At 41.3% G+C, this 23312-nt stretch overlaps 3 protein-coding genes across 3 annotated transcripts; all 3 read right to left on the bottom strand.

Moving 5' to 3' along the window:
• Positions 1-429: 429 nt before the first annotated feature.
• On the bottom strand, positions 430-1014 carry LOC131407955 (RNA polymerase II subunit A C-terminal domain phosphatase SSU72 like protein 3-like). Its single transcript, XM_058544544.1, has one exon. It carries the CDS (start codon positions 1012-1014, stop codon positions 430-432), a length of 585 nt encoding a protein of 194 aa, XP_058400527.1.
• A 9019-nt stretch (positions 1015-10033) lies between these two features.
• LOC131407954 (RNA polymerase II subunit A C-terminal domain phosphatase SSU72 like protein 3-like) lies at positions 10034-10618 on the bottom strand. The gene has a single exon (XM_058544543.1). It carries the CDS (start codon positions 10616-10618, stop codon positions 10034-10036), a length of 585 nt encoding a protein of 194 aa, XP_058400526.1.
• An 8691-nt stretch (positions 10619-19309) lies between these two features.
• Positions 19310-19894, bottom strand: LOC131407953 (RNA polymerase II subunit A C-terminal domain phosphatase SSU72 like protein 3-like). Its single transcript, XM_058544542.1, has one exon. It carries the CDS (start codon positions 19892-19894, stop codon positions 19310-19312), a length of 585 nt encoding a protein of 194 aa, XP_058400525.1.
• Between the last annotated feature and the right edge of the window lie 3418 nt (positions 19895-23312).

Genomic DNA, 23312 nt, shown 5'->3' with positions numbered 1-23312 from the left:
TCCTAGACTCTTCAGAAAGATGGCTGAAAAAGAACATGATGGCCTAACGACATCCTTTACTCGCTGAATATCCTTCAACAAATCGCTTATCAAGTGATCCATTATAAGGTTGGGTTTGCTCATCCGCCACATGCAGTCATGGCGGTAACTTCCTTCCAGGACGCGGTGAGCACTGAATTACTTCCTCCGTGTAAAGTACCTAGAACAATGTCCCCCACACTTGGGGTGTTTTCATGACTATTAGAAGTCCTTGTCCTCATTTCCTATACAATGTTCTTCTCGTTCACTCTTCAGCTCTTCCAGGCAGGCACACCTAAAAATCAAACAAACAGCATTTAGAGGAAAGGGCTTTAAAGACACTTCTCGCAGGAAATACAGACTAGTCAAAAAGTCCACGCACAAGTTCTTACTGACTATGGGCTCAGCTCTTCAGTAGAAGCAGACCGTGTGAAGAAAGCTCTTTCCTCTTTTCTCCTCCACTGCCAGCAGCAGCTTATCCAGACTGTCCTCCATGTCGTCCGCCTGCTGGAGGCACTGGCAGAGCTCACAGATGAGCAGGGCTCCAAGGGTGGCGTCCTCCAGGGTGTCTTGGATGTCCACGTTGATCACGTGCACGGGCTGGAAGGTCTCCTGCTCTCTGGCACACAGGTCTTCCACCACTCGGTCGTAGACGCTCTCCCCACAGGTAAAGATGACATCGAAGGCATCGCTGCACTCTTGAAATCTTTCTGGCCGGGGCTTGATTCGCTCATTTCTTCCCAGGATGTGTAAGATTCCATTCTTGGTATAGCGTTGTCTGTCTTTCCTGAGAAGGTCGTTGTACATCTGCTTGTATGTGGTTGAGAAATCGTAAACCACGGGAAGATTGGGCGCCGATCCTGGGAGCCTCACACGAGATCCAGTTCCGAAAGACCGGACCCTGAAGCCGTTTTTCCTGAGGATGCCGTGGGCTTCCATGCTCCTGTTCATGTTGCTCATACACACCACAGCCACCCTGAGCGGGGAGGAGGACATGACGGCGGGCACTTGGGACTGCAATGAGACGTGTGTGCTTCAGTGGCTGCGGGGACTCCGAAGTCAGGGGAACGACCACCTGGCTACAGCTCTTTCAGCTAGTGAAGCGGCAAAGAACAGGAACGGGGTTTATACTGAGTGACCTCGTCAGAGTGGGAGGAGACTTCCGGGACTTCTGGATTCATTGGATTATGATAACGTCTGACCAGAGAGCCTAATCTAATCATGGGCACGACCCAGTGATTAGATCACCTGAAGTTCTAATTCTCAACCAAGGTGTTGTTAACCAAAGGAGCATTTTGAAACCTGAAGTTAGTTCTGTTGGATCACTTTTGTATGGGGATACTTATTGATATTAAGCAACATAGCTAGGCTACTTGCAAGCTTGTCCCTGGCCTCTCCAATGACCTCAGGACATGGTTGAGGAAAATGTGTTTAAATATTCCAAGCTGACACCGCATTCAATTATACACATAGTTACAAGTATTATTGCATGTTTTTTGGTATACAATTGATGTTCTGGAAATGTAACAGTGTAAATCGTAGAAAAATGTACATTGTTTTGCCCATAAATTAATCATATTATTCCCCAGTGCAAAAAAATCAACTTCTGAAAAACATCTCTGCTGATAGCATTTTAGGAGTTACGAAACACAGCATTTTCTGCATTTGATTTTCTTGAATTCATAATGATTCTCAAGGGAATCCAGGAATAGATGTAAGCCTCCTTCTTATTATGTCTTCAAGTATAGGTGTTTGAGCATTTCCATACTGAAATACAATATATTTTCAATTTTTTTTTTTTTTTTTTTTTTTTGGTGAGGAGATCAGCCGTGTGCTAACATCTACCAATCCTCCTCCCTTTTTTTCTTTTTTTTTTTTTTTTTTGCTGAGGAAGACTGGCCCTGGCTAACATCCGTGCTCATCTTCCTCCACTTTATATGGCACGCCGTCACAGCATGGCTTGCCAAGCAGTGCGTCAGTGGGCGCCCGGGACCGAACCAGCGAACCCTGGGCTGCCGCATCAGAACGCACGCACTTAACCACTTGTGTCACCGGGCCGTCCCTAAATTATTTTTCTTTTATTAGTTTTCGTAATTTAGCAAGCAAACAAGATAGACTTAAAAATTATGAATGGGGCACCAAACAGTAAGAATAGACAATCATGTCACTTCGTAATGGTGCAGGAGAAAACTCTATTTATAAAGCCAAAAATTATATTTTCCTATGTGTCAGTTAATTAAAATGATTCTCACATTGCAAATATTCCTAAATCAGTAAACACCCTAAAGCTACTCACTGTGTGATCCCCCAAACCAGCGGCATCAACATCAGCTGGGAACTTGTAAAAATGCAAATTTGGACCCTGAACACTGAATCAGAAACTCTACGAGTGGAGCCCAGAGGTCTGTGTTTTAAAAAGCCCTCCAACTGATTTTGATGTACATCAAAGTTTGAGAGCCACTGCCTTCAAGCTGAGATTCTAAAACTTGACTGTACATTAGAAGTTCCTGGGGAGTTGTTAAAAGCACTGCTTCAGGAATCAAGGAGGAGTAGAATTTTCTTAAGACAAAAGTCATATTAATGAAAAGGCCAGGTATAAATGAAAAGGTAGGGCCAGTCCAGTGCCATAGTTGTTAAGTTTGCACACTCCACTTCACAGCCTGCAGATTCACAGGTTCGGACCCCAGGCTCGCACTGACTCGCCACTTGTCAAGCCGTGCCGTGGCTGCGTCCCATATAATGTAGAGGAAGATGGGCACAGATGTTAGCCCAGGGCCAATTTTCCTCAGCAAAAAGAGGAGGGTTGGCATGGGATGTTAGCTCAGGGCTAATCTTCCTCACAAAATAAATTAATTAATTAAATAAATAAAAATGTAGTCAGATCTGAAATATATTGTGAAATGTATTATTAGAGTCAGTGACTGGGGCCTAAAGGATTCTAGCAAATGGAGAGAAGCCAGATCTCAGAGCCCAAACTACAGTCATTACCCAAGAGGAAGAATGTGTTCCAAAAGAATTGGGAAACACTTTGTTAAACCAACCCTTGAAGACTAGTACACAAAGTGGTTCCATAAAAGTTGGATAGAAATGAAGGGATAAAACCAGGAGGATCAGTATAAAATACTAAGTGTATTATATAGATGAGCTTCAACTTGCAACAGTTATTAGTGGTAGTGTTACAGGTATTTCCTGTGTCCTCAGGGAGGATGTCAAGAAGTTTATATTGTTTCTAAGTGAAAGTGTTACGGAGCAATGGGCTTGCTCTGCTCACTACAATCTGAGCCAATTAATCACAACAAGTTAAAGATCAAGAAAGGAAGTTTTAATTTAATTAGCCAGCATAACTGGGAAGATGGCAGACTAATGTCTCAAAAAACCACCTTCGAGGATTACAGAATCTTGAAGCAGTTATATAGGGAAAATGAGCAGTAAGGAGGGGGGTCCCAGGACGTTGGTCTCCAGGCGTGACAGGCTCCAGGCATCACATTGTTCCATTTTTCTGTCAGCTGTGATGGATAACTGGTAGGTGTGTTTCTCGCCTGTGGTCAGCCTGTTCCTGAAGAGAAACTCATAGAACAAAGTTTTAATTTATGAAGATATTCGGGAGTACATACTTAAGTGGAGGCCATAAATCAGGAGGGCATGTGAATTTTTTTACAGTACGTGTAGAACAATGAGTAGTCACACAGAGGAGGGGCTGGGGTCATTTAGTGTAACAAGATGGCCTTACTTATGCTCACTTACAAAGGCACAGTCAAAATGAGATAAACCAGGAGACCCAAGGAAACAGTAGAAGGATGATTGGATTAGATGTTGATCTGATGGGAGAGTGCCAACCCAGGGAGACACAGCTTATTTGAACACTAGCTGCTTTTCAGAGAACTGGAATTTCTTGGCTTCATATTTCTAACTATAGGAAAACACACACAAGACAAAACCTGGAGAAGTATATTAGAAAAGCAAATACCTGACCCTGAAAGGAAAGATCTAGAAAAAGAAAAGTAAACACTCAAATACAGCAAAAAGTGCTAACTTTATACCTAAAACCAAAACAAAAGCAATCAATTTAAGAATTAGATTAAATTTTTTTTTTAAATTCAGCTGATCTGCCTGAAAATAGGAGAGAAGCAACAAAGAAATGCAACAGTTGAGGAACATTCTAAATACTACAAAACACGATGAGACAGAGAAAATGCTTCTACTGCCATGGAGGTATGCAAGTTACTAGGATCTGAAAAAAAAATGAATCTGGAGAAAAGAAAGATTCTGGGGAGAAAAGAACATGGCAAAAGTATTAGGTCTCCGAGGCACGTCTGGACGCAGACATCATTAGTAGCTCCAGTTCGGGAATCTAATCAGAGTGATTTTGTAGCTAAGTGGTTGTCAACTGTGGCTGCACATTTCAATCACCTACCTACCAAATTTTTCTAATCATCAGGGAAATGCAAACCAAACCACAGTGAGATATCACCTCACACCTGTCAAGATGGCTACTATCAAAAACAAAAAAAGTAAAAAAATCAAAAGACAACATATCTTGGTAAGGATTTGGAGAAAAAGGAACCCTAGCATGCTGTTGGTGGAAATGTAAATTGGTGCAGCCACTGTGGATAAAAACATAAATGTTCCTCAAAAAGTTAAAAACAGAACTACCGTGTAATCCAGCATCCCATTTCTGGGTGTATATTCAAAGGAATTGATATCAGGGTCTTGAAGAGATATCTGCACTCCCGTGTTCATTGCAGCATTATTCATAATAGCAAAGACTTGGAAACAACTTAAATGTCCGCCAATAGATGAATGGATAAAGAAACTGTAGTGTCTACTTACAGTGGAATATTATTCTGCCTTAAAAAAGAAGGAAATCCTACTCAGCCATAAAAAAAGACAAAATCGTCCCATTTGCAACAACATGGATGGGCCTGGAGCGTATTATGTTAAGTGAAATAAGCCAGAAAGAGAAAGACAAACACTGTATGATCTCACTCATATGTGGAATATAAACCAACACATGGACAGAGAAGACTAGACTGTGGTTACCCGGGAAGTGGGGGTGGGGGGTGGGCACAAGGGGTGAAGGGAGTCATATATGGGGTGATGGACAAACAAAAATGTACAACCCAAAATTTCACAATGTTAGAAACCATTAAAATATCAATAAAAATCAAAAAAAAAAAAAAAAAAAGAAGGAAATCCTTCCATTTCTCCAAAGTTTGGTAGAATTCTCCAGAGAAGCCATTTGGTCCTGGATTTTTGTTTTTTTGGGAGATTTTTGATTACTGTTTTAATTGCTTTACTTGTGATTAGTCTTCAGACTCTCTGTTTCTTCTTGATTCAGTTTTGGGAGGTTGTATAAGTCTAAGAATTTATTCATTTCTTCTAGGTTATCAAGTTTGTTGGCATATAGCTTTTCATAGTATTCTCTTATAATCCTTTGTATTTCTATGGTATCCATTGTAATTGCTCCTCTTTCATTTCTGATTTTATTTATTTGAGTCTTCTCTCTTGTTTTCTTAGTGAGTGTGACATAATGGATGAACCTGGAGGACACTATGCTAAGTTAAATAAGCCAGACAAAGAAGGGCCAATACTATATGATACTACTTAGATGAGGAACCCAAAATAGTCAAACTCATAGAAGCAGAGAGTAGAATGGTGGTTTTCAGGAGCTAAAAGGAAGAGAAAATGGGGAGGTGTCAGTCAAAAGGTAACAAGTTTCAGTTATGAAAGATTAATAAGTCCTAGAGATCTGCTGTATAGCATCGTGACTACTGTTACTGTATTGTATAGTCAAAAGTTGTGAAGAGGGTAGATCTTACTTTAAGTGCTCTTACCACAAAAAATAAATAAATAAGAAGGAGGAAGACGAGGGGAACGAGAAGAAGAAGAAGAAAAGGGATGGAAGGAAGGAGAACGAGAGAAAGACAGGAAGGAAGGAAGGGAGGGAGGGAGGGAGGGAGGGAGGGAAAAACTTTTGGAGATGGAGATGGATATGTTCATGGCATAGATTGCAGTGACGGTTTTACGGATGTATACTTACCTCTAAACTCACCAAGTTGTATACATTAGATACGCACAGCTTTTTGTATGTCTATCATACCTCAATAAAGTGGTTTTTTTAAAAAAGAAGTCTTATTATAGATATAAACATCACCTGCGTGTATTGTATTGCAATGGCATTTTGAATCAGCACAATCTGGCTAGTCAATTAAAGACATCTGAAAGAACTCACCAACGTAGAGCAAAACTATCAAAAAGGCCAACTTTATCAAACCATTTTATTGCTTAAATCTTAGAATTCATATAAAAATAAAATGCACACAGTTTCTGAGGTCTACCGCCCAAGTTCTCCTCCAGCCTCCACATTCCCAACTGTAGAGTTCCGTTACGTAATCTTTCTCTGCTTCAGTTTCCCAATACGGAAACTGGGATAACAGAATCTGCATAGTACCCCCTCATCTGCAGTTTCGCTTTCCACAGTTTAGGTTACATTCAGCAAACTGAGATCCAAAGATATTAAACGGAAAATTCCAGAAATAAAGAATGTATAAGTTTTAAATTCCATGCCATTCTCAGCAGCATGATCAAATCTCTCGCTGACCCTCTTCCTCCCGCCCAGGATGTGAATCACCCCTTTGCCCAGCTACCCACACTGTACACACTACCTGCCTCTTAGCCAGTTAGCTGGGGAAAAACATAGTATACATAGGATTCTGTGCTATCCGTGGTTTCAGGCATCCACCAGGCGTCTTGGAACACATGCCCCGTGGATAAGGGGGACTACTGTACTGCAGAAGATTGTTGTTAGGATTAAAAGTTATTACATACAAATTGGTTAATCCATAAATGTCACCTAATAAATATTAGAGATATATATTCATTCTGGAAAATAAAAATACCTTTTTCACCCCAGGATTTTGATGTCTAAAAATATCATACCTGTTACAGATGAGAACCTAGTCCATAATTTTCAAAACCATCCTGCAGTGCATACTGCACCATAAACACTTGTGGACCAGATTTTATCATGTTTCTACAGTAGAAGTAAGTGCAAAGATGAAGTAGACCCACCAGAAAGGCCTACCCCTTACTCCGACATCAATGCACTGATCTGGGCACAGGTAGAAAGGCTCTGGTTTGCAAGTGGATGCCAGGCTCCACAGAAGAGATAGACAATGAGCTCTGCTTAGCCCCTCAGGAAAGCTACTTAGAAATTGGGGAATACAATCATCTTAATTTGGGCTTGCAGGAAAACCCAACTACCCATGGTAGACCTTTATATGGAAGCTACGGCAGACTTGGGAGTCGTGGGGATACCTGTGGTCGACAACTGGTCCTTCAAAAACATAGGTTCAGTCACGCCCATATCCCTGGGGCCAAAGAGCTGCACTGTCATTTCCATGAGGGCAGGGGTTAGCTTACGCTGTTCCTGGCTGCATCTCCAGTGCAGAGAGCAGTGCCTACCACATGGTGGGAGCTCAGTAAACATTTGCTGAATAAATGAACGTATCCAGGTTGTAGATTTGAGGATCAACACATTAGAGGGAGGAAACAGGTTGTGATGGGGATTAACAGTCTTTAGGAAGAGTTTTTGGAATCTATCCTAAAGGCAGGAATTGAAGAACTGGAAGCAAAACATAATATGATCACATCTTTATTTCAAAACGCAATTTTGACAATCACATGAAAAATAATATTGAAGGAAGGGAGGTGGGAAGTGGAGAGAAAAAGAAAATAACAAAGCCATTGATCCATGAGGTCAGTTCATAAATTGCATTTATCACTTCTTGCTTAAGGAAAATGGTTCTGAGGTATGATAGGTTTCCTTAAAGATCATTATGTCATAGAATCTGTGAAGTTAAAAGCAGCTTTGAAGAAATATTATCTTTATAGGCACAAGGGCCTAAATTGGGATTCAGAGTATGAATACATGTGGTGGACTTAGGAGTCAGTGCTCCCCCTAATGTCATGCAATACTGGTGTATATTTTTCAAGAGTTGATAAGCCCAAGGGAAGGGAGATGGTTAAAGTTGCAGTGTGAGCACCTGGAGCCTAAGATAGAGAAAGAGGAAGGAAAAGGACTAAGGGGCATCCGATCCACAGACCAATTCCAAGGAAAAAAGGAGAAGCGAAGGCAGAAGATGACCCTCATGGTAGACCTGGTAAGATTTTGGGTCATTAACCTTAATGATGTGGGGCTGCACACATAGCATTTGCCAGAAGGGACTCCCCTCCCCTGCACTGTGCTGAACACAGCCTGGCAGCACAGTGAATGGAGTGTCATTTGGCACCTTGAGACGGTGTTGGGAGCAACCTGAGAAGGGCATTGCAGTACTCATGGAAGTCCCTATTTTTGCAGTTACAATAGCAAGTATCAGGAGAGGGGACAAGAGGAGTAAAGGAGCATGGTGGAGAGCCAATACAGAGATGTGTTTTCCAGCTGACCAAGGTGGGTGGGGTGTCTAGAAGTCCAATCTGCAAAACTAGCCCTTGAGAAACCACAAAATTTGTGTCTCAATGCCATCCTTTGACTGAAAGGAAAGGTGAAGAATTGATTCTCTGGCTGAGGTTCCCCAACGGGGTGTTAATTCTTGGAATTCTGAGTCTCTGTGTGTGGGCATGGCCCCACAAGGACATCGGTGGCAGTGTCAACAGAAAAAACACCAAAGTGGGAGGTTTCATGCCTCTGGAAAGGATAATCAAGAAAAAATTCACTTTGTGTCCTATGGACGCCCCTTGATTTATTCCCAAGTAATCCAATTAGATAATTAATGAACGTCTTGAGTATAAGAACTATTGTAGAAGGAATTTTTTGTTCAGTTTAATTGATAATGCTTAAAAGAATGTGGCTTAAGAGTTTGAAGATCAGCTCCCAAATAGGAAAAACATACTTATCATCAAAATTAAATGATTTCCTTTCGTTTGTGGGTATTTCTCCTTATTTATAATTCCAAGTTCTCAGCAATAATATAAAATTCATTTTCTCACTCAGGTTTTGAAGTTACATTAGAAAAGTAGATACACTCAATAAGTAAAGTCATCTACAAGTAAAAATGCAATATACTCCTTTTTCATTAGAAAAAAACTCCTATAATTAAAATACCACTCAAAATGAGCAACAGGAAATTGCTTTAAAAAGTGATGGCCTATTCTTCTAATATCAGTACGCACTTTGTTGTGTGATTAATGAAATCCAAGGAGCTCCCAAAAATTTACGCCAATGAAGAGGCATCCATGCTTACTTTCCTAATGGCCTCTAATTGTTTCATTCTATTATATTTCCAGAGGTAACACCCTCAGATATTGCAATCAGTATATTTTAAAATTAAAGTGTAGACATGGAATTAAGTTTCCTAATCCAATGACCTAAAAATAGGGAGATCAACGTGAATTATTGGGATGGGTCCAATGTAATTACAAAGGTCTTTAAATATGGAGAAGGGAGGCAGAAGAGGAGATCAAAATGACGTGCTGTGAGAAGGACTCAACCTGCCATGGCTGACTTGGAAGATGGAAGAAGGCAGCCATGAGCCAAGGAAGGTGAGTGGTTTCTAGAAACTAGAAAAAAGCAAGGAAACTAATTCTCTCCTAGACTCTTCAGAAAGATGGCTGAAAAAGAACATGATGGCCTAACGACATCCTTTACTCGCTGAATATCCTTCAACAAATCGCTTATCAAGTGCTCCATTATAAGGTTGGGTTTGCTCATCCGCAACATGCAGTCATGGCGGTAACTTCCTTCCAGGACGCGGTGAGCACTGAATTACTTCCTCCGTGTAAAGTACCTAGAACAATGTCCCCCACACTTGGGGTGTTTTCATGACTATTAGAAGTCCTTGTCCTCATTTCCTATACAATGTTCTTCTCGTTCACTCTTCAGCTCTTCCAGGCAGGCACACCTAAAAATCAAACAAACAGCATTTAGAGGAAAGGGCTTTAAAGACACTTCTCGCGGGAAATACAGACTAGTCAAAAAGTCCACGCACAAGTTCTTACTGACTATGGGCTCAGCTCTTCAGTAGAAGCAGACCGTGTGAAGAAAGCTCTTTCCTCTTTTCTCCTCCACTGCCAGCAGCAGCTTATCCAGACTGTCCTCCATGTCATCCGCCTGCTGGAGGCACTGGCAGAGCTCACAGATGAGCAGGGCTCCAAGGGTGGCGTCCTCCAGGGTGTCTTGGATGTCCACGTTGATCACGTGCACGGGCTGGAAGGTCTCCTGCTCTCTGGCACACAGGTCTTCCACCACTCGGTCGTAGACGCTCTCCCCACAGGTAAAGATGACATCGAAGGCATCGCTGCACTCTTGAAATCTTTCTGGCCGGGGCTTGATTCGCTCATTTCTTCCCAGGATGTGTAAGATTCCATTCTTGGTATAGCGTTGTCTGTCTTTCCTGAGAAGGTCGTTGTACATCTGCTTGTATGTGGTTGAGAAATCGTAAACCACGGGAAGATTGGGCGCCGATCCTGGGAGCCTCACACGAGATCCAGTTCCGAAAGACCGGACCCTGAAGCCGTTTTTCCTGAGGATGCCGTGGGCTTCCATGCTCCTGTTCATGTTGCTCATACACACCACAGCCACCCTGAGCGGGGAGGAGGACATGACGGCGGGCACTTGGGACTGCAATGAGACGTGTGTGCTTCAGTGGCTGCGGGGACTCCGAAGTCAGGGGAACGACCACCTGGCTACAGCTCTTTCAGCTAGTGAAGCGGCAAAGAACAGGAACGGGGTTTATACTGAGTGACCTCGTCAGAGTGGGAGGAGACTTCCGGGACTTCTGGATTCATTGGATTATGATAACGTCTGACCAGAGAGCCTAATCTAATCATGGGCACGGCCCAGTGATTAGATCACCTGAAGTTCTAATTCTCAACCAAGGTGTTGTTAACCAAAGGAGCATTTTGAAACCTGAAGTTAGTTCTGTTGGATCACTTTTGTATGGGGATACTTATTGATATTAAGCAACATAGCTAGGCTACTTGCAAGCTTGTCCCTGGCCTCTCCAATGACCTCAGGACATGGTTGAGGAAAATGTGTTTAAATATTCCAAGCTGACACCGCATTCAATTATACACATAGTTACAAGTATTATTGCATGTTTTTTGGTATACAATTGATGTTCTGGAAATGTAACAGTGTAAATCGTAGAAAAATGTACATTGTTTTGCCCATAAATTAATCATATTATTCCCCAGTGCAAAAAAATCAACTTCTGAAAAACATCTCTGCTGATAGCATTTTAGGAGTTACGAAACACAGCATTTTCTGCATTTGATTTTCTTGAATTCATAATGATTCTCAAGGGAATCCAGGAATAGATGTAAGCCTCCTTCTTATTATGTCTTCAAGTATAGGTGTTTGAGCATTTCCATACTGAAATACAATATATTTTCAATTTTTTTTTTTTTTTTTTTTTTTTGGTGAGGAGATCAGCCGTGTGCTAACATCTACCAATCCTCCTCCCTTTTTTTCTTTTTTTCTTTTTTTTTGCTGAGGAAGACTGGCCCTGGCTAACATCCGTGCTCATCTTCCTCCACTTTATATGGCACGCCGTCACAGCATGGCTTGCCAAGCAGTGCGTCAGTGGGCGCCCGGGACCGAACCAGCGAACCCTGGGCTGCCGCATCAGAACGCACGCACTTAACCACTTGTGTCACCGGGCCGTCCCTAAATTATTTTTCTTTTATTAGTTTTCGTAATTTAGCAAGCAAACAAGATAGACTTAAAAATTATGAATGGGGCACCAAACAGTAAGAATAGACAATCATGTCACTTCATAATGGTGCAGGAGAAAACTCTATTTATAAAGCCAAAAATTATATTTTCCTATGTGTCAGTTAATTAAAATGATTCTCACATTGCAAATATTCCTAAATCAGTAAACACCCTAAAGCTACTCACTGTGTGATCCCCCAAACCAGCGGCATCAACATCAGCTGGGAACTTGTAAAAATGCAAATTTGGACCCTGAACACTGAATCAGAAACTCTACGAGTGGAGCCCAGAGGTCTGTGTTTTAAAAAGCCCTCCAATTGATTTTGATGTACATCAAAGTTTGAGAGCCACTGCCTTCAAGCTGAGATTCTAAAACTTGACTGTACATTAGAAGTTCCTGGGGAGTTGTTAAAAGCACTGCTTCAGGAATCAAGGAGGAGTAGAATTTTCTTAAGACAAAAGTCATATTAATGAAAAGGCCAGGTATAAATGAAAAGGTAGGGCCAGTCCAGTGCCATAGTTGTTAAGTTTGCACACTCCACTTCACAGCCTGCAGATTCACAGGTTCGGACCCCAGGCTCGCACTGACTCGCCACTTGTCAAGCCGTGCCGTGGCTGCGTCCCATATAATGTAGAGGAAGATGGGCACAGATGTTAGCCCAGGGCCAATTTTCCTCAGCAAAAAGAGGAGGGTTGGCATGGGATGTTAGCTCAGGGCTAATCTTCCTCACAAAATAAATTAATTAATTAAATAAATAAAAAGGTAGTCAGATCTGAAATATATTGTGAAATGTATTATTAGAGTCAGTGACTGGGGCCTAAAGGATTCTAGCAAATGGAGAGAAGCCAGATCTCAGAGCCCAAACTACAGTCATTACCCAAGAGGAAGAATGTGTTCCAAAAGAATTGGGAAACACTTTGTTAAACCAGCCCTTGAAGACTAGTACACAAAGTGGTTCCATAAAAGTTGGATAGAAATGAAGGGATAAAACCAGGAGGATCAGTATAAAATACTAAGTGTATTATATAGATGAGCTTCAACTTGCAACAGTTATTAGTGGTAGTGTTACAGGTATTTCCTGTGTCCTCAGGGAGGATGTCAAGAAGTTTATATTGTTTCTAAGTGAAGGTGTTACGGAGCAATGGGCTTGCTCTGCTCACTACAATCTGAGCCAATTAATCACAACAAGTTAAAGATCAAGAAAGGAAGTTTTAATTTAATTAGCCAGCATAACTGGGAAGATGGCAGACTAATGTCTCAAAAAACCACCTTCGAGGATTACAGAATCTTGAAGCAGTTATATAGGGAAAATGAGCAGTAAGGAGGGGGGTCCCAGGACGTTGGTCTCCAGGCGTGACAGGCTCCAGGCATCACATTGTTCCATTTTTCTGTCAGCTGTGATGGATAACTGGTAGGTGTGTTTCTCGCCTGTGGTCAGCCTGTTCCTGAAGAGAAACTCATAGAACAAAGTTTTAATTTATGAAGATATTCGGGAGTACATACTTAAGTGGAGGCCATAAATCAGGAGGGCATGTGAATTTTTTTACAGTACGTGTAGAACAATGAGTAGTCACACAGAGGAGGGGCTGGGGCCATTTAGTGTAACAAGATGGCCTTACTTATGCTCACTTACAAAGGCACAGTCAAAATGAGATAAACCAGGAGACCCAAGGAAACAGTAGAAGGAGGATTGGATTAGATGTTGATCTGATGGGAGAGTGCCAACCCAGGGAGACACAGCTTCTTTGAACACTAGCTGCTTTTCAGAGAACTGGAATTTCTTGGCTTCATATTTCTAACTATAGGAAAACACACACAAGACAAAACCTGGAGAAGTATATTAGAAAAGCAAATACCTGACCCTGAAAGGAAAGATCTAGAAAAAGAAAAGTAAACACTCAAATACAGCAAAAAGTGCTAACTTTATACCTAAAACCAAAACAAAAGCAATCAATTTAAGAATTAGATTAAATTTTTTTTTAAAATTCAGCTGATCTGCCTGAAAATAGGAGAGAAACAACAAAGAAATGCAACAGTTGAGGAACATTCTAAATACTACAAAACATGATGAGACAGAGAAAATGTTTCTGCTGCCATTAAGGTATGCAAGTTACTAGGATCTGAAAAAAAAATGAATCTGGAGAAAAGAAAGATTCTGGGGAGAAAAGAACATGGCAAAAGTATTAGGTCTCCGAGGCACGTCTGGACGCAGACATCATTAGCAGCTCCAGTTCGGGAATCTAATCAGAGTGATTTTGTAGCTAAGTGGTTGTCAACCGTGGCTGCACATTTCAATCACCTTCCTACCAAATTTTTCTAATCATCAGGGAAATGCAAACCAAACCACAGTGAGATATCACCTCACACCTGTCAAGATGGCTACTATCAAAAACAAAAAAAGTAAAAAAATCAAAAGACAACATATCTTGGTAAGGATTTGGAGAAAAAGGAACCCTAGCATGCTGTTGGTGGAAATGTAAATTGGTGCAGCCACTGTGGATAAAAACATAAATGTTCCTCAAAAAGTTAAAAATAGAACTACCATGTAATCCAGCATCCCATTTCTGGGTGTATATTCAAAGGAATTGATGTCAGGGTCTTGAAGAGATATCTGCACTCCCTTGTTCGTTGCAGCATTATTCATAATAGCAAAGACTTGGAAACAACTTAAATGTCCGCCAATAGATGAATGGATAAAGAAACTGTAGTGTCTACTTACAGTGGAATATTATTCTGCCTTTAAAAAGAAGGAAATCCTTCCATTTCTCCAAAGTTTGGTAGAATTCTCCAGAGAAGTCATTTGGTCCTGGATTTTTGTTTTTTTTGGGAGATTTTTGATTACTGTTTTAATTGCTTTACTTGTGATTAGTCTTCAGACTCTCTGTTTCTTCTTGATTCAGTTTTGGGAGGTTGTATAAGACTAAGAATTTATTCATTTCTTCTAGGTTATCAAGTTTGTTGGCATATAGCTTTTCATAGTATTCTCTTATAATCCTTTGTATTTCTATGGTATCCATTGTAATTGCTCCTCTTTCATTTCTGATTTTATTTATTTGAGTCTTCTCTCTTGTTTTCTCAGTGAGTGTGACATAATGGATGAACCTGGAGGACACTATGCTAAGTTAAATAAGCCAGACAAAGAAGGGCCAATACTATATGATACTACTTAGATGAGGAACCCAAAATAGTCAAACTCATAGAAGCAGAGAGTAGAATGGTGGTTTTCAGGAGCTAAAAGGAGGAGAAAATGGGGAGGTGTCAGTCAAAAGGTAACAAGTTTCAGTTATGAAAGATTAATAAGTCCTAGAGATCTGCTGTATAGCATCGTGACTACAGTTACTGTATTGTATAGTCAAAAGTTGTGAAGAGGGTAGATCTTACTTTAAGTGCTCTTACCACAAAAAATAAATAAATAAGAAGGAGGAAGACGAGGGGAACGAGAAGGAGAAGAAGAAAAGGGATGGAAGGAAGGAGAACGAGAGAAAGACAGGAAGGAAGGGAGGGAGGGAGGGAGGGAGGGAGGGAGGGAAAAACTTTTGGAGATGGAGATGGATATGTTCATGGCATAGATTGCAGTGACGGTTTTACGGATGTATACTTACCTCTAAACTCACCAAGTTGTATACATTAGATACGCACAGCTTTTTGTATGTCTATCATACCTCAATAAAGTGGTTTTTTTAAAAAAGAAGTCTTATTATAGATATAAACATCACCTGCGTGTATTGTATTGCAATGGCATTTTGAATCAGCACAATCTGGCTAGTCAATTAAAGACATCTGAAAGAACTCACCAACGTAGAGCAAAACTATCAAAAAGGCCAACTTTATCAAACCATTTTATTGCTTAAATCTTAGAATTCATATAAAAATAAAATGCACACAGTTTCTGAGGTCTACCGCCCAAGTTCTCCTCCAGCCTCCACATTCCCAACTGTAGAGTTCCGTTACGTAATCTTTCTCTGCTTCAGTTTCCCAATACGGAAACTGGGATAACAGAATCTGCATAGTACCCCCTCATCTGCAGTTTCGCTTTCCACAGTTTAGGTTACATTCAGCAAACTGAGATCCAAAGATATTAAACGGAAAATTCCAGAAATAAAGAATGTATAAGTTTTAAATTCCATGCCATTCTCAGCAGCATGATCAAATCTCTCGCTGACCCTCTTCCTCCCGCCCAGGATGTGAATCACCCCTTTGCCCAGCTACCCACACTGTACACACTACCTGCCTCTTAGCCAGTTAGCTGGGGAAAAACATAGTATACATAGGATTCTGTGCTATCCGTGGTTTCAGGCATCCACCAGGCGTCTTGGAACACATGCCCCGTGGATAAGGGGGACTACTGTACTGCAGAAGATTGTTGTTAGGATTAAAAGTTATTACATACAAATTGGTTAATCCATAAATGTCACCTAATAAATATTAGAGATATATATTCATTCTGGAAAATAAAAATACCTTTTTCACCCCAGGATTTTGATGTCTAAAAATATCATACCTGTTACAGATGAGAACCTAGTCCATAATTTTCAAAACCATCCTGCAGTGCATACTGCACCGTAAACACTTGTGGACCAGATTTTATCATGTTTCTACAGTAGAAGTAAGTGCAAAGATGAAGTAGACCCACCAGAAAGGCCTACCCCTTACTCCGACATCAATGCACTGATCTGGGCACAGGTAGAAAGGCTCTGGTTTGCAAGTGGATGCCAGGCTCCACAGAAGAGATAGACAATGAGCTCTGCTTAGCCCCTCAGGAAAGCTACTTAGAAATTGGGGAATACAATCATCTTAATTTGGGCTTGCAGGAAAACCCAACTACCCATGGTAGACCTTTATATGGAAGCTACGGCAGACTTGGGAGTCGTGGGGATACCTGTGGTCGACAACTGGTCCTTCAAAAACATAGGTTCAGTCACGCCCATATCCCTGGGGCCAAAGAGCTGCACTGTCATTTCCATGAGGGCAGGGGTTAGCTTACGCTGTTCCTGGCTGCATCTCCAGTGCAGAGAACAGTGCCTACCACATGGTGGGAGCTCAGTAAACATTTGCTGAATAAATGAACGTATCCAGGTTGTAGATTTGAGGATCAACACATTAGAGGGAGGAAACAGGTTGTGATGGGGATTAACAGTCTTTAGGAAGAGTTTTTGGAATCTATCCTAAAGGCAGGAATTGAAGAACTGGAAGCAAAACATAATATGATCACATCTTTATTTCAAAACGCAATTTTGACAATCACATGAAAAATAATATTGAAGGAAGGGAGGTGGGAAGTGGAGAGAAAAAGAAAATAACAAAGCCATTGATCCATGAGGTCAGTTCATAAATTGCATTTATCACTTCTTGCTTAAGGAAAATGGTTCTGAGGTATGATAGGTTTCCTTAAAGATCATTATGTCATAGAATCTGTGAAGTTAAAAGCAGCTTTGAAGAAATATTATCTTTATAGGCACAAGGGCCTAAATTGGGATTCAGAGTATGAATACATGTGGTGGACTTAGGAGTCAGTGCTCCCCCTAATGTCATGCAATACTGGTGTATATTTTTCAAGAGTTGATAAGCCCAAGGGAAGGGAGATGGTTAAAGTTGCAGTGTGAGCACCTGGAGCCTAAGATAGAGAAAGAGGAAGGAAAAGGACTAAGGGGCATCCGATCCACAGACCAATTCCAAGGAAAAAAGGAGAAGCGAAGGCAGAAGATGACCCTCATGGTAGACCTGGTAAGATTTTGGGTCATTAACCTTAATGATGTGGGGCTGCACACATAGCATTTGCCAGAAGGGACTCCCCTCCCCTGCACTGTGCTGAACACAGCCTGGCAGCACAGTGAATGGAGTGTCATTTGGCACCTTGAGACGGTGTTGGGAGCAACCTGAGAAGGGCATTGCAGTACTCATGGAAGTCCCTATTTTTGCAGTTACAATAGCAAGTATCAGGAGAGGGGACAAGAGGAGTAAAGGAGCATGGTGGAGAGCCAATACAGAGATGTGTTTTCCAGCTGACCAAGGTGGGTGGGGTGTCTAGAAGTCCAATCTGCAAAACTAGCCCTTGAGAAACCACAAAATTTGTGTCTCAATGCCATCCTTTGACTGAAAGGAAAGGTGAAGAATTGATTCTCTGGCTGAGGTTCCCCAACGGGGTGTTAATTCTTGGAATTCTGAGTCTCTGTGTGTGGGCATGGCCCCACAAGGACATCGGTGGCAGTGTCAACAGAAAAAACACCAAAGTGGGAGGTTTCATGCCTCTGGAAAGGATAATCAAGAAAAAATTCACTTTGTGTCCTATGGACGCCCCTTGATTTATTCCCAAGTAATCCAATTAGATAATTAATGAACGTCTTGAGTATAAGAACTATTGTAGAAGGAATTTTTTGTTCAGTTTAATTGATAATGCTTAAAAGAATGTGGCTTAAGAGTTTGAAGATCAGCTCCCAAATAGGAAAAACATACTTATCATCAAAATTAAATGATTTCCTTTCGTTTGTGGGTATTTCTCCTTATTTATAATTCCAAGTTCTCAGCAATAATATAAAATTCATTTTCTCACTCAGGTTTTGAAGTTACATTAGAAAAGTAGATACACTCAATAAGTAAAGTCATCTACAAGTAAAAATGCAATATACTCCTTTTTCATTAGAAAAAAACTCCTATAATTAAAATACCACTCAAAATGAGCAACAGGAAATTGCTTTAAAAAGTGATGGCCTATTCTTCTAATATCAGTACGCACTTTGTTGTGTGATTAATGAAATCCAAGGAGCTCCCAAAAATTTACGCCAATGAAGAGGCATCCATGCTTACTTTCCTAATGGCCTCTAATTGTTTCATTCTATTATATTTCCAGAGGTAACACCCTCAGATATTGCAATCAGTATATTTTAAAATTAAAGTGTAGACATGGAATTAAGTTTCCTAATCCAATGACCTAAAAATAGGGAGATCAACGTGAATTATTGGGATGGGTCCAATGTAATTACAAAGGTCTTTAAATATGGAGAAGGGAGGCAGAAGAGGAGATCAAAATGACGTGCTGTGAGAAGGACTCAACCTGCCATGGCTGACTTGGAAGATGGAAGAAGGCAGCCATGAGCCAAGGAAGGTGAGTGGTTTCTAGAAACTAGAAAAAAGCAAGGAAACTAATTCTCTCCTAGACTCTTCAGAAAGATGGCTGAAAAAGAACATGATGGCCTAACGACATCCTTTACTCGCTGAATATCCTTCAACAAATCGCTTATCAAGTGCTCCATTATAAGGTTGGGTTTGCTCATCCGCAACATGCAGTCATGGCGGTAACTTCCTTCCAGGACGCGGTGAGCACTGAATTACTTCCTGCGTGTAAAGTACCTAGAACAATGTCCCCCACACTTGGGGTGTTTTCATGACTATTAGAAGTCCTTGTCCTCATTTCCTATACAATGTTCTTCTCGTTCACTCTTCAGCTCTTCCAGGCAGGCACACCTAAAAATCAAACAAACAGCATTTAGAGGAAAGGGCTTTAAAGACACTTCTCGCGGGAAATACAGACTAGTCAAAAAGTCCACGCACAAGTTCTTACTGACTATGGGCTCAGCTCTTCAGTAGAAGCAGACCGTGTGAAGAAAGCTCTTTCCTCTTTTCTCCTCCACTGCCAGCAGCAGCTTATCCAGACTGTCCTCCATGTCATCCGCCTGCTGGAGGCACTGGCAGAGCTCACAGATGAGCAGGGCTCCAAGGGTGGCGTCCTCCAGGGTGTCTTGGATGTCCACGTTGATCACGTGCACGGGCTGGAAGGTCTCCTGCTCTCTGGCACACAGGTCTTCCACCACTCGGTCGTAGACGCTCTCCCCACAGGTAAAGATGACATCGAAGGCATCGCTGCACTCTTGAAATCTTTCTGGCCGGGGCTTGATTCGCTCATTTCTTCCCAGGATGTGTAAGATTCCATTCTTGGTATAGCGTTGTCTGTCTTTCCTGAGAAGGTCGTTGTACATCTGCTTGTATGTGGTTGAGAAATCGTAAACCACGGGAAGATTGGGCGCCGATCCTGGGAGCCTCACACGAGATCCAGTTCCGAAAGACCGGACCCTGAAGCCGTTTTTCCTGAGGATGCCGTGGGCTTCCATGCTCCTGTTCATGTTGCTCATACACACCACAGCCACCCTGAGCGGGGAGGAGGACATGACGGCGGGCACTTGGGACTGCAATGAGACGTGTGTGCTTCAGTGGCTGCGGGGACTCCGAAGTCAGGGGAACGACCACCTGGCTACAGCTCTTTCAGCTAGTGAAGCGGCAAAGAACAGGAACGGGGTTTATACTGAGTGACCTCGTCAGAGTGGGAGGAGACTTCCGGGACTTCTGGATTCATTGGATTATGATAACGTCTGACCAGAGAGCCTAATCTAATCATGGGCACGACCCAGTGATTAGATCACCTGAAGTTCTAATTCTCAACCAAGGTGTTGTTAACCAAAGGAGCATTTTGAAACCTGAAGTTAGTTCTGTTGGATCACTTTTGTATGGGGATACTTATTGATATTAAGCAACATAGCTAGGCTACTTGCAAGCTTGTCCCTGGCCTCTCCAATGACCTCAGGACATGGTTGAGGAAAATGTGTTTAAATATTCCAAGCTGACACCGCATTCAATTATACACATAGTTACAAGTATTATTGCATGTTTTTTGGTATACAATTGATGTTCTGGAAATGTAACAGTGTAAATCGTAGAAAAATGTACATTGTTTTGCCCATAAATTAATCATATTATTCCCCAGTGCAAAAAAATCAACTTCTGAAAAACATCTCTGCTGATAGCATTTTAGGAGTTACGAAACACAGCATTTTCTGCATTTGATTTTCTTGAATTCATAATGATTCTCAAGGGAATCCAGGAATAGATGTAAGCCTCCTTCTTATTATGTCTTCAAGTATAGGTGTTTGAGCATTTCCATACTGAAATACAATATATTTTCAATTTTTTTTTTTTTTTTTTTTTTTTGGTGAGGAGATCAGCCGTGTGCTAACATCTACCAATCCTCCTCCCTTTTTTTCTTTTTTTCTTTTTTTTTGCTGAGGAAGACTGGCCCTGGCTAACATCCGTGCTCATCTTCCTCCACTTTATATGGCACGCCGTCACAGCATGGCTTGCCAAGCAGTGCGTCAGTGGGCGCCCGGGACCGAACCAGCGAACCCTGGGCTGCCGCATCAGAACGCACGCACTTAACCACTTGTGTCACCGGGCCGTCCCTAAATTATTTTTCTTTTATTAGTTTTCGTAATTTAGCAAGCAAACAAGATAGACTTAAAAATTATGAATGGGGCACCAAACAGTAAGAATAGACAATCATGTCACTTCATAATGGTGCAGGAGAAAACTCTATTTATAAAGCCAAAAATTATATTTTCCTATGTGTCAGTTAATTAAAATGATTCTCACATTGCAAATATTCCTAAATCAGTAAACACCCTAAAGCTACTCACTGTGTGATCCCCCAAACCAGCGGCATCAACATCAGCTGGGAACTTGTAAAAATGCAAATTTGGACCCTGAACACTGAATCAGAAACTCTACGAGTGGAGCCCAGAGGTCTGTGTTTTAAAAAGCCCTCCAATTGATTTTGATGTACATCAAAGTTTGAGAGCCACTGCCTTCAAGCTGAGATTCTAAAACTTGACTGTACATTAGAAGTTCCTGGGGAGTTGTTAAAAGCACTGCTTCAGGAATCAAGGAGGAGTAGAATTTTCTTAAGACAAAAGTCATATTAATGAAAAGGCCAGGTATAAATGAAAAGGTAGGGCCAGTCCAGTGCCATAGTTGTTAAGTTTGCACACTCCACTTCACAGCCTGCAGATTCACAGGTTCGGACCCCAGGCTCGCACTGACTCGCCACTTGTCAAGCCGTGCCGTGGCTGCGTCCCATATAATGTAGAGGAAGATGGGCACAGATGTTAGCCCAGGGCCAATTTTCCTCAGCAAAAAGAGGAGGGTTGGCATGGGATGTTAGCTCAGGGCTAATCTTCCTCACAAAATAAATTAATTAATTAAATAAATAAAAAGGTAGTCAGATCTGAAATATATTGTGAAATGTATTATTAGAGTCAGTGACTGGGGCCTAAAGGATTCTAGCAAATGGAGAGAAGCCAGATCTCAGAGCCCAAACTACAGTCATTACCCAAGAGGAAGAATGTGTTCCAAAAGAATTGGGAAACACTTTGTTAAACCAACCCTTGAAGACTAGTACACAAAGTGGTTCCATAAAAGTTGGATAGAAATGAAGGGATAAAACCAGGAGGATCAGTATAAAATACTAAGTGTATTATATAGATGAGCTTCAACTTGCAACAGTTATTAGTGGTAGTGTTACAGGTATTTCCTGTGTCCTCAGGGAGGATGTCAAGAAGTTTATATTGTTTCTAAGTGAAGATGTTACGGAGCAATGGGCTTGCTCTGCTCACTACAATCTGAGCCAATTAATCACAACAAGTTAAAGATCAAGAAAGGAAGTTTTAATTTAATTAGCCAGCATAACTGGGAAGATGGCAGACTAATGTCTCAAAAAACCACCTTCGAGGATTACAGAATCTTGAAGCAGTTATATAGGGAAAATGAGCAGTAAGGAGGGGGGTCCCAGGACGTTGGTCTCCAGGCGTGACAGGCTCCAGGCATCACATTGTTCCATTTTTCTGTCAGCTGTGATGGATAACTGGTAGGTGTGTTTCTCGCCTGTGGTCAGCCTGTTCCTGAAGAGAAACTCATAGAACAAAGTTTTAATTTATGAAGATATTCGGGAGTACATACTTAAGTGGAGGCCATAAATCAGGAGGGCATGTGAATTTTTTTACAGTACGTGTAGAACAATGAGTAGTCACACAGAGGAGGGGCTGGGGCCATTTAGTGTAACAAGATGGCCTTACTTATGCTCACTTACAAAGGCACAGTCAAAATGAGATAAACCAGGAGACCCAAGGAAACAGTAGAAGGAGGATTGGATTAGATGTTGATCTGATGGGAGAGTGCCAACCCAGGGAGACACAGCTTCTTTGAACACTAGCTGCTTTTCAGAGAACTGGAATTTCTTGGCTTCATATTTCTAACTATAGGAAAACACACACAAGACAAAACCTGGAGAAGTATATTAGAAAAGCAAATACCTGACCCTGAAAGGAAAGATCTAGAAAAAGAAAAGTAAACACTCAAATACAGCAAAAAGTGCTAACTTTATACCTAAAACCAAAACAAAAGCAATCAATTTAAGAATTAGATTAAATTTTTTTTTAAAATTCAGCTGATCTGCCTGAAAATAGGAGAGAAACAACAAAGAAATGCAACAGTTGAGGAACATTCTAAATACTACAAAACATGATGAGACAGAGAAAATGTTTCTGCTGCCATTAAGGTATGCAAGTTACTAGGATCTGAAAAAAAAATGAATCTGGAGAAAAGAAAGATTCTGGGGAGAAAAGAACATGGCAAAAGTATTAGGTCTCCGAGGCACGTCTGGACGCAGACATCATTAGCAGCTCCAGTTCGGGAATCTAATCAGAGTGATTTTGTAGCTAAGTGGTTGTCAACCGTGGCTGCACATTTCAATCACCTTCC

This window comes from Diceros bicornis, chromosome 7, assembly GCF_020826845.1.
Source record: "Diceros bicornis minor isolate mBicDic1 chromosome 7, mDicBic1.mat.cur, whole genome shotgun sequence".
Lineage (NCBI taxonomy): Eukaryota > Metazoa > Chordata > Mammalia > Perissodactyla > Rhinocerotidae > Diceros > Diceros bicornis.
Note: the sequence above shows the minus strand (reverse complement) of the source record. Positions and strands in the feature narration are given on the sequence as shown.